Below are 12,741 nucleotides of genomic sequence, written 5' to 3' on the forward strand. Positions count from 1 at the left end.
TACATCATACCACAGACCAGAACATTAGAGGCACATCCCGCTTGTCTTCCTTTTCCTTGAGAAACCTTGAGTTCTCTGCCTTCTCAAATCTTCTACAGCTGTGCTGAGTGCAGCAAGCCACTTGCCCCTTTTCTTTTGTTCCTATCTGCCCCCACCAAACTCTGCCAGTTCCATTAGCACACTGGCTAAGGTAAGACAGTAATCAGGCCTTCAAGCAGTACCCTGAAAGACTGGAACACTGGAGGTACACTCCATTCCTTTTCCTCTTTCCTAGGAGACAAGTCTCAGGTTCTATGCCTCCTCCCAATATTACAGGGTTGTGGTAGCTGCAGCAAGCCGCCTATCCCTTTTCTTTTGTTCTTAATTTTCCCCAGTTATTTGAAATATGTCAGCTCTCTGGTACAATGAGGCATGACAGAAACTGGCCCCTCAGGCAGCACACTGAAAGGCATGGGCAGTGTAGGATGCCTCCACTCCTCTTCTTCCTTCCTGGGAGAGAAGCCTCAGGTTCTTAGCCTTCTCTCAATCTCTGAGAGCCTTCCAGCTGCAGCTGGAATGCAGTGGCACGATCTCAGCTCACTGAAACTCTGCCTCCCAGGTTCAAGTGATTCTCCTGCCTCAGTTTCCTGAGTAGCTGGGACTACAAGTACCTACCCCTTTTCCTCCATTTACTGCCCCCAGGCATCAGAACTATGCTGGTTCCATCAGCACTCTGTGTAAAGTGATATAAATTTTTTAAAAAAACTGGCCTGTTGGGTAGTACACTGAAGGGCTGGAAAATTAAACACAAGATCTCTCTCTTTCCCCCCAAGGGAGAGGTCCTGATCTGTGACAATCTCTCCTGAGACTAAGCTAAGTCTCCTTGGAGGAGGGGCTGATGGGGGGCAAAATAAAATTGTTCTTACCCATTTCAATATTGTTGTTCTCAGTTTTGTGCTCATCTGGAGTACTGCAAATTCTTAACTGGATCTTGGGTTTCTCATAAAGATAGTCTGGACCACTGTTACTTCAGTGTTTCTGTTGGGGGTTGGGGGCTGGGACTTTCTATCCTATCATCCTGCTGACATCACTCTTCTTCACATATTTTCAAGTTATGCTATTAGGTAGGTATATATTTAGGATTACTATATTCTCTTGATGAACTATCCCATCACACTGGTCATTATAAAGTGACCTATCCCTGATAATTTTCTTTATTCTGAAACTTAATGTCTCTGACTTTTTAAAAAATAGTGTTAGCATGTGTATTAGTTTTCCACTGTTGCATAATGAATTACCATAGCGGCTTAAACATCACCGATTTATTAGTTCACAGTTCTGTGGGTCAGTAGTTCAGGAGGGCCCAAATGGATTTGTGCTTGGGGTTTTACAAGGCTGAAGTCAAGATATCACCCCTACGGGGCTCTTATCTGAAGGTCTGAGGGAGAATCTGCTTCCAAGCCCATTCAGGTTGTTGGCAGAATTCAGCTACTCATGGTTGTGAGTCTGAGGTTCCCGTTTCCTAGCTGGCTGTCAACCTGAGGCCTCTCTCTGTTCCTAGATGCTGCCTGCCTTGCATCTCACACGATTCCTTCCAACTTCAAACCAGCAATGACATGTTGACTCTCTTTCATGCATCTCTGAATTCTTTTACCACCAGCCAGAGAAACTCTCTGCTTTTAAAGGGTATGTGTGATTAGATTACGTTCACCAGGATAGTCTCCTTTTGAAACATAACATAATCATAGGGGTGATGTCTTCATCCTATTTACAAGTTTCACCTACACTCAAAGGGGAGAGTATTACATAAGAGTGAGGATCACTGGGGATTAGTCTTGCTTACCACAGCCTGGTGTTATCTTTTTCCATATCTTTCCTTTAATCTATCTGTGTCCTGACATTTAAAGTGAGTTTCTTGTAGGCAGTTGATAGCTGGTTCTTAACTTTTTAATCTAATCTCACCACCACTACCTTTAGTTGAGGTGTTTACATTTAATGTGATTATTCATAGAGCTGGGTTTCAATCTAGCAACTTTTAATTTTGTATTTGTCTCATCTGTTTTTTATTAATTTTTCCATGTCTTGTGGGGGAGATGTGTTTTTAAGATCGACACTGCTTGTCATTATTGATCATATTTTCCTGCTTCTTCACATGCCAGGTAATATTTGGTCAGATCCAAGTCATTATAAATTTTACATTTTTGTATGCTGGATATTTTTGTATTCTTATAAATACTCAAGTTTTATTCTGAAATGCAGTTAGGTTAATTGGAAATAGTTTGATGCTTTCAGGCTAGCAGAGCAGGAAAATTAATTTCACCCTATTATATAAGTAAAACTGTTCTCAGAAGTCTATTCCGTAAATTATGTGGTTTTCCACTCTGGCTGCTGAGAACACAAATGATTCTCAATCCTATTATTAGCCTCGATGATTGTTCCTTCTTTTCAGTGGTACCTCGTCTGGCCTTGGAAAGTTTTCTCACATGCAAAGTGCTGATTAATAGTTGAAGACTTAAGAGTAACCCTATGGAGGGTCTAGGTCTCTCTCTCTCAGCTACTCACTACTTTCTGGTATTTTCCTGGATTCTTGTAGGCTTGGTTTTCCCGGACTGCAAATTCTGTTTCCTCAACTAAGGGAGAACGCAAGGGTCTGCATGGGTTTCATCTTCCCATGTTGTGTCTTGGAAACTCTTTCAATGCAGTAAACTGAAGGCAGTCGGAGGGCTTACCTATTTTGTTTCCCATCTCTCAAGGATCACTGTTTTCCGCTGCCTGATATCCAATGTTTTGAGAACCACTGTTAGAAACGGAAGTTCTGATACTTATGGTTTGTCCCCTTTACCCATAGTAACAGGTATATAGAAGTGGACTGGCAAGTAGTGAGCGCTGTAGAAAGCTAATGCAAAAATTTAAGAATGTAAGCATATATGATTATTCCTCAAATTTAAAAAAAAAGTCACATGTCCTCTAGGAAAAACAATATGTGACATAGCATTTCTCAAAATAATCAGTCTTTAATTATTATTTAATAACAAATAGTCTTATTACTTAATAATAATCATTAAATAATGATTACTTAATAATGAAATCTTTAAATGAAGAAATCACATTCTTCATTTAAGAGTTTAAACAACAATAAAGTCTTATTACATCATAAATGAAAAACAAACTTGTCATACAGATTAATAACTATAAAATTTTAAATAACGAATTAGAATAATAAGTTCATTAGGTCAAATCTGTAACGCAAAGATATTTCTAATTTATCAACTTATTTACACTCACATTTTCCATACTCAACTGACATTTACATAATGAAATTTAACACATTTACAACTTGACTGAAGGAAGAAAATAATGACCTTTGAGAAGTCCAGAGTTATCAATGGGTCCAGGATACACATTTTGATCTCCCATCTGGTATTTGTCCCAACTGTCAAAGCCAACATATTTTTTCCACTGTTTGAACCAGCGACTATCGACTAGGTACCTAGAAAATAAAAGAAATTGGTTAAGGAAAACACCTGAAAATATAGCAACAGTAGAAGAGCCATCAATTTTTGATATTTCCTTTTGTATTAAAAGACATATCTACTTCAAAGGATTATTGAAAATAACTGTAATGCCACTTAGTATTAGAAAGACAAGACTTCATTCGTATAAAGTATTATTCCTATTGTTCTATAAACATATACACTACTTGATGACAAATATTAACATAAAAATACATATATAAGTATTCAAGAAAATGCTTCTGAATTAAATAAATATGCAAATAATCATAAGAATCTGTCAAAATAAATTTAAAAATGCAAAATGGTAAACAGAAAAAATGGTTCTTTTACAAGAAACTTGCAAATAATTTTATGTACTTTATTATGTGTTTTGGAGGTAAAGGAAACCAGTTATCAAGGGTTGCAAGGTTAATTATAATAATTATAATCAGAGAAAGGTTCAAGATGGCTGACTAGAGACATCGAGTTCCACTTCCCTTCAGAAAAAAGAACCAAAATTACGGCCGGGTGCGGTGGTTCATGCCCGCAATCCCAGCATGTTGGAAGGCTGATGCGGGTGGATCAGTTGAGGTCAGGAGTTCAAGATCAGCCTGGCCAACATGGTGAAATTCCGTCTCTACCTAAAATACAAAAATTGGCCAGGCATGGTGGCAGGTGCCTGTAATCCCAGCTACTCAGGAGGCTGAGGCAGGAAAACTGCTTGCACCTGGGAGGCAGAGGTTGCAGTGAGCCGAGATCGTACTACTGCATTCCAGCCTGGGCGAAAGAGTGAGACTCGGTCTCAAAAAAGAAAAAAGAACCAAAATTACAAACACATAATCACAGCTCTAACAGAATATCAAAGAAAGAATACTAGTACACAAAAATCACAGGAAAAAATTTAGACATAGAAAAAGAAGGAAGTGAGAGGCCAAAAAAGAGTTGCTGGGAGCCCTAAGGGACTTGGTGTTGCATGGAAAGGGTAAGCGAGAGTGTTTGGGATCCTTCATTCCTGTGGCGGACTGCTAGTATGCGATCTATGGGAGAGCTCCTCCGCTCTCACAAACCCAGACAGTGGTAAGGGTAGGGATTTCTTGAGGGTATTACACCAGACTGCATGCTCACTCTGGGTTGCTCACCTTCCCACCCCTCTAGACTCAAGCGTCTGTGGCAAGGCATCACTGTCAGAGCACATCCATCAGGGGACTTCATCTTGCCCAGGGAACCTCAGCCCTTGTGCTTCCATATCCTGGGAGCTCTTGCTGACATTCCCCAGCACCCACTCAGCGGGCAGCAGTGGCACAGTGCTAGTTAGACCCAGGGGTGCTGCAAGGTTCCCAATAATCAATCCCTCAAGGAGTGCTACTCTTAAGGGAAGGAAAAGTGCAGTGCACCAAAGGGACAGCCCCTGAGACAAAGGAAACCAAAACATGCATTTTCCAGAGCCCCCCAAGAGCTCCCTGCTTGGGGTTGCAAGTGAATGCCTTCTCCTGGCAGAGACACAGAGACACAAACTCTGCTCAGCCCTGCAAGTGAGGAGTAAGGTCCCGTACCATTGGCCAAGTGGCCTCTGTGCTTGAGCCCAAACATAAAGAAGGGGACTTCTCCCCCTCCACCCACTGTTGCAGACACAGTCACTGCTGCTCCCATAGGAAGCTGGCACAAGAAACCAGAGGGCAGGCTATGTGAAGCTGTGAGGGGCAAGTGCAGCTCCACTGGCAGTGGCCTCTGGGCCCCAGGTTCATGAGAAGGGTGGGTCCTTTCCCACTCTCTGCATAGTTTCAGGGGTCCTGCCATGGGAAGCAGAGTCTGCATGGCACCCATTTCCAGACAGTACAGAAGTGTAGTGTCAAGCCATGGGGCAAGCATCTCCTTCAGTTCTAGGCTACATTGCAGCTTGGAAATAAATGGCAGTGTCTAAGAGAACTGAACAACCTGAGCACCAGAACAGGAATGTGAGAGGGAAACAGTACATTCCCGCCTGCTGAGGCCAGGGTGCTAAACAGCTCATCACCCCGGCCCACACCGCTCACCTCCCTCCACAAGAGACCTCGGTGCATTTTACCAGTGGCCCGATGACTCCCCTCTCCCCTGCCACCCTCGTCAGGGCTGGCGCTTCCGCCAGTCATCAGAATATCTGAGCTTTCCCTGGCAAACAAAGGTCAAGCGTAAACCCCACTGTTACCACTGAAGCTGACTCATACCTGCAAATGCTACTACTGGCCTGGAGGATGAACTGCACAACCCAATACAAATCTGCTACCATAAATGCACACAACTTGGGAACAAGATAAGCTTCTTGAGACTTCTGCTACTCTGGCTCTACAGGAGGCTGTGAGCCTGCTCACATGCCAAGTATACCACTATCACACCTGACGTTTGAGAAAGCCACCAAACAAAGGCTATCTAAAACCAGGAAATTCATACAGAGTATTTGCCACTAAAAGCACCCAGAAGCAAAGCCAAATGACCCTATTCAACATACATTATAGTCACATCCTCAAGGGAAAATAGTCTCGCCCATACAAAAATTAATTCAAACTGAGAAATGAGTTTTTCCAGATGAGAAAGAACCAGTATAATAATTCTGGAAGTCTGAAAAAAAAGGGTGTTACAATACTCTCAAAGGATCACACTAACTCGCTAGTAATAAATCCTATTCAACATTACTGAAATGTTAAATAATTCACAATATTGATTTTTAGGGAAGCTCAATGAGATTCACAGAAAATGTGAAAAACCAACACAAAGAAACAGAAAATCAATTAAGGATATAAATGAAATCTTTTGGAGATAAAAAATCACTGAAGGATTTACAAAATCCTACAGATGAACACTTCAACAATACACTAGATCAAGGAGAAGAAACAATCTCAGAACACAAAGACAGGTCTTTTGAAGAAAGAAAAAAGAATGCTAAAGATGAACAAAGGCTTCAAGAAGTAGGAGACTTAAAACGTCTGGACCTAGGAATTTTAGGTATTCTTGAGAAAGAAAAAAAAGAAAGCAAAAAGTTTGGAAAACCAACTTCTCTTGTCCAGCAAGTGATCTAGACATCCAGAATAAGAGGCTCAATGAAATCCAGAAAAATACATTACAAGAAGGGCCTCACCATGACACAGAGTCATCAGACTGTGTCAGGTCTCAGTAAGAGAAAAGCATTTGGTCACCTACAAAGGAAACTCCATCGGACTAACAGCAGACTTCCTGGCAAATGACTTACAAGTCAGAAGAGACTGGGATTCTATTTTCCAAATGGGCTTAAAGAAAAAAAAAAAAAAAACTGTCAACCTGAAAATTTGTATCCTGCTAGAAAAAGCTTTAGGAATAAAGGAGATATAAAGTCTTTCCTAGAAAAACAATCATTGAGGGAATCTGTCACCACTAGACTGGCTCTACAAAAATGATCAAGGGAGGTCAAACCTGGAAATGAAGGGTCAATACTTGCCATCATAAAAACGTAATAAAGTAAAAAATCCACAGATCTTGTAAAATAATTACACCAATGAAACTACAAAGCAATGTGATAACAATTAACATTACTACAGGAATAAAACCTCACATATCAATATTTACCTCAAACATAAATGGCTTAAATGCTCTACTTAAAAGATAAAAGATCGGCAGGATGAATTTAGAAAACAAGATCCAACTCTATGCTGCTTACAATAAAAACTCACCTTAGCGGTAAAGAAGCTTACAGACTGAAGAAAGGGGTGCAAAAAGATACTCCATGCAAACGGAAACCAAAAACAAGTAGGAGTAGCTATACTTAGATCAGATAAAACTGACTTTAAATCAGAAACAGTAAAAAAAATACAAAGTCATTATAATGATAAAGGGATCAATTCAATAGAAAGATATAACAATCCTAAATATATATGTACCCAACACCAGAGGACCAAAACTCAGATTCATAAAAATAGACCTAAGAAAAGATATAAACAGCAATACAATAGTAGTGGGGGACTTCCATATTCTACTGACAGCACTAGACAGATCATCAGGACACAAAACTAACAAAGAAACAGCAGAATTAAATTGGATTCTAAACTAAATCTTTTTGGCAGACATCTGTAGAACATTCTACCCCCAAATAGCAGAATATACATTCTTTTCATCATGCATGAAACATTCTCCAAAATAGGCCATATGGTATGCCACAAAACAAGTCTTAAAAAAATTTTTTTAAATTGAAATAATATCAAGTATCTTCTTAAACACAGTGAAATAAAGCTAGAAATCATTCCCGAGGGGGAATTCTTGAAGCTATACAAATACATGGAAATTCAGTAACATGTTCCTGAATGATCTTTGGGTCAACAACAAAATTAAGATGAAAATTTTAAAAAATGTTTAAATGAATGAAAAAGGAGATACAACATACCAAACCTCTGGGATACAGCAAAAGCAGTGCTAAGAGGAAAGTTTATATTGTCTAAAAAACAAAACAAAACAACAACAAAAAAAACACACAAATCAACAACCGAATGTCATACCCAATGAAACAGAAAAACAAGAACTAAACCCAAAGTTGACAGAAGAAAAGACATAAAGATCAGAGGAAAAGTAAGTTACACTGAGATAAAAAATACAGCACAAAAAGATCAATGAAATGAAAAGTTATTTGAAAAGAGAAAACAGACAGACTGCTAGGTAGACTAACCAAGAAGAGAGAAGATTCAAATAAACACAATCAGAAATAAAAAAGAAGAGATTATAACTGATACTGCAGAAATACAAAAGGTCATCAGAGACTACTATGAGCGTCTCTACATACACAAACTAGAAAACCTAGAGGAAGTGGGTAAACTCCTGGAAACATACAACCTCCCGATTGTGTTGAACCAGAAAGAACTGGAAACCCTGAACAGACCAATAATGAGTACTAAGATTAAATCAGTAAGATGAAAGTCTCACAACAACAACAACAACAACAACAACAACAACCAGCTCAGGACAGGACGGATTCAGAGCTGAATACTACCAGACATAAAAAGAACTTGTACCAATCCCACTGAAACTGTTCCAAAATAGTAGAGGGAATTTTCCCTTTCTAATGCTACAAGGCCAGTGTCACCCTGATACCAAAGTCAAACAAGGACTCAACAAATAAAGAAAACTACAGACCAATATCTCCTGATGAATATAGACGCAAATTCCTCAACGAAATATTAGCAAATTGAATACAACAGTGTTCAAAAAGATAATACCCCATGATCATGGGGGTTTTACTCCAGGCATGTGAGGAAAGTTCAACATATGCAAATCAATAAATGCAACTCACCACAAACAAAATTAAAAACAAAAACCGTATAATAATCTCAATAGATGCAAAAACAGCATCTGGTAAAATTCAACATCTCATGATAAATACCAGCAACAAACTGGGCACAGAAGGAACATATCTCAAAATAACAAAAGTCACATACAACGAAACTATAACCAATATCATACGAATGGAGAAAAGTTGAAAGCATTCCCACTAAAAATGGGAACAAGACAAAAAAGCCCACTTACACACTCCAATTCAACATAGTACTAAAAGTCACAGCCAGAAAACAGGAAAGAGAAGTAAGTCATCCAAGTTGGAAAAGAGGAAGTCAAGTTATCTCTGTTTGCTGACAATATCATCTTATACCTAGATAACCCTAAAGATTCCACGAAGACTTCTTTGAGAAACAAACTAGTAAAGTTTCAGCATACAAAATCAACTTACAAAAACCAGAAGCAATTTTATACACTACTAACAATCAAGCTGAGAACCAAATCAAAGTCAGTTTCATTTACCAAAGCTACCAAAAAAAAAAAAAAAGTAAAATACCAAAGAATACATCTAATCAAGGAGGTGAAAGACCTCTATAAGGTCTTTATGAAATGATGAAAGATACTGATGAAAGATACTGCAGATGACACAAATAAGTGGAACAACATCCCATACCGATGGATCAGAAGAATCAGTAATGTTAAAATTACTCATACTCCCCTTGCCCAAAGCAATCTACAGATTCAATGTAATTTCTATCAAAATACCAACATAATGTTTCACTGAATTAGAAAAAACAATTCTAAAACTCATATGAAATAAAAAAAAAATCTCAATAGACAAAACAATCTTAAGCAAAAAGAACAAAGCTGGAGGCATCAAATTACTCAACTTCAAATTACACTACAAGGTTATAGTAACCAAAGCAGCATGGTACTGGTACAAAAATAGATGCACAGATCAATGGAACAGAACAGAGAGCCCAGAAATAAAGCCACATACCTATAGTCAACTGATCTTCAACGAAGCTGACAAAAACATTCACTGGAAAAGGAGACCCTATTCAATAAATGGTGACGGGAAAACTGGATTGCCACATGCAGAAGAATGAAACTGGACCCTACCTCTCACTATAAAAAATACTTAAGGTAGAAAAACAACAACAACAAAAATTAACGCAAGGTGTATTCAAGATCTTGAAAAGTTTATAAAAGTCCTAAAAAAACAAAAACAAACAAACAAAACCTAGGAGAAACTCTCTGTACACTGGCCTACACAAAAGAATTTATGACTAACATCTCAAAACAAATCCAACAAAAAACAAAAATAGACAAAAGTGACTCAGTTTAACTGAAAAACTTTTGTATAGCAAAAGAAATAACTGAGAGTGAACAGACAACCTAACAATGGGAGAAAATATCTGTAATCTATGCCTCCAACAAAGGACTAATATTCAGAATTTACAAGGAACTCAAACTACTCAATGACAACGACGGCAACAAAAGAAAACACATTTAAAAATGGGCAAAGAACACAGATTTTTTAAAGTTATTTTTATATCAAAAATTCATTTAAAAATATTTTAAATTTTATTTTTAATATTAGATTCAGGGGGTACAAATACAGGTTTGTTACATGGGTATATTGCATGATGCTGAGGTTTCGGCTTCTAATGATCCTGTTGCCCAGTAGCAAATACGTAATCGATAGGTTGTTTTTCAACCCCTACTCCCCTCTCTCCCTCCTCTCTTTTGGAATCCCCAGTGTCTATTCCCAATTTGTGTTCATGTATACCCAATGTTTAGCTCCTACTTATAAGTGAGAACACACAGTATTTGGTCTTCTGTATCTGTGTTAATTTGCTTAGAATAATGGCCTCTAGCTGCATCCATGTTTTTGTAAAGGATATAATTTCATTCTTTTTGATAGCTGCACAGTATTTCATGGTGTGAATGTATCACATTTTCTTTTTTTTTTAGACAGAGTTTCGCTCTTGTTGCCCAGGCTGGAGTGCAATGGTGCGATCTCAGCTCACTGCAACTTACGCCTCCCAGGTTCAAGCAATTCTCCTGCCTCAGCCTCCCGAATAGCTGGGATTACAGGGATGCGCCACCACGCCTGGCTAATTTTGTATTTTTAGTAGAGACAGGTTTTACCATGTTGGTCAGGCTGGTCTCCAACTCCCGACCTCAAGTGATCTGCTGCCTCGGCCTCCCAAACTGCTGGGATTACAGGAATGCGCCACCACGCCTGGCCATGTATCACATTTTCTTTATCCAACCCATCAATGATGGGCACCCGGGTTGATTCCACTGCTTTACTATTGTGAATAGTACTGTGATACTTTTGGCAGGTGTCTTTTTGGCAGAATGATTTATTTTCTAGTAATGGGACTGCTGAGCGTATGGTATTTCTATTTTTAGTTCTTTGAGAAATCTCCAAACTGCTTTCCACAGGGGCTGAACTAATTTGCATTCTCACCAATAACATATTAAGCATTCCCTTTTCTCTGCAATCTTGCTAAAATCTGTTATTTAACTTTTTAATAATAGCCATTCTGACTGGTATGAGATGGTACCTCACTGTGGTTTTAATTTGTATTTCTCTGATTATTAGTGATTTTGTGCATTGTTTCATATGTTTGCTGGCTGTATGTATTCTTTGGAGAATTCTGTTCATGTCCTTTGCCCATTTTTTAATAGGGTTGGTTTTTTTCTTATTAAGTTCCTTACAGAGTCCAGATATTGGTCTTTTGTTGTATGTATAGTTTGAAAATATTTCCTCCCATTCTGTAGATTATGTTTACTCTAAACAGAAAAATTTCAAACTAACACATATAAATGGTCAACTAACATATGAAAAAAAATTTCACATCATTAATTATCAGATAAATGCAAGTAAAACCACAGTGAAAAAGCATCTCGCACCAGTCAGAATGGCTATTATTAGAAGGTCAAAAGATAACAGATGCTGGCAAGGATGCAGAGGAAAAGGCATGGTGGGAATGGAAATTAGTACAACCTTTATGGAAAACAGTATGGAAAACACTATGGAGATTTCTCAAAAAACTAAAAATAGAACTACCACTAGATGTAGTAATTACACTACTGGGCATATACTCAAAGGAAATGAAATAATTCTATCAAAAAGACACGTGCACTTGTATGTTTACCACAGGACTATTCAAAATAGCAAAGATATGGAAACAACCTAAGTGTCCATCAGTGGATGATTGGATAAAGGCAATGTGGCATATATGGATACACACACACACCATGGAATACTACTCAGCCATAAAAAAAGAATAAAACCATGTTTTTTTTGCAGCACCATGGATAGAAGTGGAGGCCATTATCTTAGGAAACACTTTAAGTGTCCATGAATGGATGACTGGATAAAGACAATGTGGCACACACACACACACACATCGTGGAATACTACTCAGCCATAAAAAAGAATGAAGGCATATTTTTGCAGCAACATGGATGGAACCGGAGGCCATTCTCTTAGGGGAAATAATTCAGAAATACAAAGTCAAATACTGCATGTTCTCACTTATAAGTAGTAGCTAAACCATGTATACACATGGACACAGAGAGTGAAATAACAGACATTGGAGACTCAGAAGGGTGGGAGGCGGGTGAGGGATGATAAATTATTAAATGAGTACAATATACGCTATTCAGCTGATGGCTACATTAAAAGATCATACTTCACCATTATGCAGTTCATCCATGTAACAAAACTGCATTTGTACTCCTTAAATCTATAAAAATATTAATAGAAAGTATAATCAGTCTTAAAACGTTAATTAAGCTTCTTTACCAACGGAAGTTAACAACAACAATACTATCTCTGACTGTTCCTCCTATAGTAGGGGCAAGCAGGATTGGTTTCTGAATGATTTCAAAAGTGTGATAGAGCTAACACTGTAAACATTACTGAAACTATATTCATCTTATTTTTCAGCTACCTAGAACTAGCTTCTCATCAGATGACCAA

The 12,741-nt window shown here is 38.3% G+C and overlaps 1 protein-coding gene across 4 annotated transcripts in view; it reads right to left on the reverse strand.

Moving 5' to 3' along the window:
* The window catches only part of USP15 (ubiquitin specific peptidase 15), a 150,138-nt gene that overhangs the window by 112,565 nt on the left and 24,832 nt on the right, over window positions 1-12,741 (reverse strand). For all 4 annotated transcript variants that reach the window (XM_033221429.1, XM_033221430.1, XM_033221435.1 and 1 more), the window contains exon 2: window positions 3,342-3,469. In XM_033221429.1, coding sequence (XP_033077320.1) covers window positions 3,342-3,469 — 128 coding nt within the window. The remainder of the gene's footprint in view (window positions 1-3,341; window positions 3,470-12,741) is intronic.

The sequence above is a fragment of the Trachypithecus francoisi genome, unplaced genomic scaffold (genome assembly GCF_009764315.1).
Source record: "Trachypithecus francoisi isolate TF-2019V2 unplaced genomic scaffold, Tfra_2.0 Lachesis_group11, whole genome shotgun sequence".
Lineage (NCBI taxonomy): Eukaryota > Metazoa > Chordata > Mammalia > Primates > Cercopithecidae > Trachypithecus > Trachypithecus francoisi.